The 2,074-nt window shown below is 38.1% G+C and overlaps 1 protein-coding gene across 1 annotated transcript in view; it reads left to right on the plus strand.

The window, feature by feature from the left end:
- Positions 1–2,074, plus strand: part of LOC101860375 (5'-nucleotidase) — an 18,500-nt gene that overhangs the window by 5,992 nt on the left and 10,434 nt on the right. The window contains exons 5-6 of the mRNA XM_035971355.1: positions 798–1,059; positions 1,851–1,855. Of these exons, the coding sequence (XP_035827248.1) occupies positions 798–1,059; positions 1,851–1,855 (267 nt within the window). The remainder of the gene's footprint in view (positions 1–797; positions 1,060–1,850; positions 1,856–2,074) is intronic.

Below are 2,074 nucleotides of genomic sequence, written 5' to 3' on the forward strand. Positions count from 1 at the left end.
AATGCTGATGATATTAGATTATAGTCGTCGTGGAGACCATTAAAATGGCCTTTGAGGTTTGCTCTAAAGTTTGAAACTTTAGAATAAGCAAGGAGATGACGTAAGAAGTGGGTGAAGTATTGTGTGTGATTAGGAAATATATCTCTTACAACTTGTAAACAATATTGAAAATCGAAAAGCAACGCATTCAAACTTTTTGTGCACAATACTGTTTACACATCTCCTTTACAGAGAAGGGCTCTGCTCTACTCGGCAACTCGACTGGAGTGATTCCAGAGAAGTGTTTAAAACTCTTCATTTATTCACCGATGAGAAAGTCCCAGATTTTCACGAATAAAGCCATCATCTGTGTTTAAATATCTTCCCAGGTTTTATTTTAACCGAACAGTGACATTAATTCAGTGGAGAAACAATGGAAATAAATCAAGATTATATTTTGATTCACATGTACCTCTTTGTCTTGGCCTCGTTTTCAGAATACATATATTTCTTATAATCAGTTGTGTTAAATGTTGACTGTATCATTCGATTCTAACAGGATTCCTCTTTTAACATTGCGAAGATATTGTATTAATGTTTTGTTTTAACTGACCAGAGCCAATATTTTAGTGGAGAGACCATGGAAATAAATCAAGATCATCATTTGATTTAAATGTAGACGTGGTTGTCGTAGGCATATTTATGAACCATGTCTTCAATAACACGAAGATTTTAAGGTACTTGTTCACAAGATCCTTGGGATAAGGCTGCACTATGAACTACGGTAACTGCATCCTTAATACAAAATGCAAAATGCTGCTTTAATCATATACTAAATATGATGAATGTATTCAACAACCCAGAACCGGCAAAATTCAGCGCAGAACTGGGCACTGTCCAGCCTGAAGTGGACCGCCTGATCAGTCAAGGCATCAACAAAATCATCGCCGTTGGTCACTCGGGGTATGCCCAAGACATTGACTTGGCACGTGCGTTCCGGGGAGTGGACATTATTGTGGGTGGTCACACAAACACTTTTCTTTACAATGGTGAGTCTTCTCTTTCTCCTGCAAATCTACAGTAAAATCACAGGGAGAGGGTGGGGGGGTATGCGATATTTGTATGTAAACGTGCTTTGCAGCACTGTACTGCAAGTTTATTATTGAGAGACAAGGTCATCGAATTTAACGTTTTAACGCCCATCTTCGCTATGGCAAAGCCAAATGGGAAAATTCGTGTGAAGTGTCTTTCCCAAGGACACAAACATGGCCGTAATTTGAAGCATTTTATTAAGCGACATTCATTTTTCTGTTACCTTTAAGTTTCAAATAATTATGTATTCAAGAATTTTTTTTTGCCCTTATTCTTTAAAGGATATTATTGGGTTGCACCTTACCTGGGATCTGGAATGAAGTCCTTCAAAAAGTCGTTTAGCACTTGGAACTGGACAAACCAGAAATTGAACTCGGTACGTTAGCCTAAAAAGTATGTGCATTATATCTGAGGCAAAAAAGAGCATTCTGGGAGTTTGAAAAACCCCCACAACACTTTTAATTCATAGAACAAATCATCACTGTCTGGAGCCTTGGCTTTGCTCCAACGTCTATAAAAAAGGATAAAGACCATGATACTGCCTCAAACATTTAATTAATTTCCCTTTTTTGTCATTATCATTTATTTACCGCTCTGTTTGAGTAACAATACACTAAATATGAATGCCCAAAACTGGCGTTGGGAGAAAGGTTCTCTTATCTGTTTGGAAAATGCCGATCTCTATGGTGGAGTAGTTAGATACTTAGCCGCAGCACTCTAAAAACATGAGTTCGATCCGGATTTTGGTTTTACTGGGACTTTTTATTTATCCCTCTCAGCCCTTGTTGACGTTGACTGGCAGGGTCGAAGCCAGCCTTTTAAATTGTCTAAATTATAGCGATGGAGGAGGAATTAAAAGCTCACATAAAACATGTGTGGACAATAATTTTTCTCCCGACACATAATACAATTCTGTTTTGTGTGTGTGTCTATGTGTGTGTGTATGTGTGTGTGTGTGTGTGTGTGTGTGTGTGTGTGTGTGTGTGTGTGTGTGTGTGTGTGT

Source organism: Aplysia californica, unplaced genomic scaffold (assembly GCF_000002075.1).
Source record: "Aplysia californica isolate F4 #8 unplaced genomic scaffold, AplCal3.0 scaffold00001, whole genome shotgun sequence".
Classification (NCBI taxonomy): Eukaryota; Metazoa; Mollusca; class Gastropoda; order Aplysiida; family Aplysiidae; genus Aplysia; species Aplysia californica.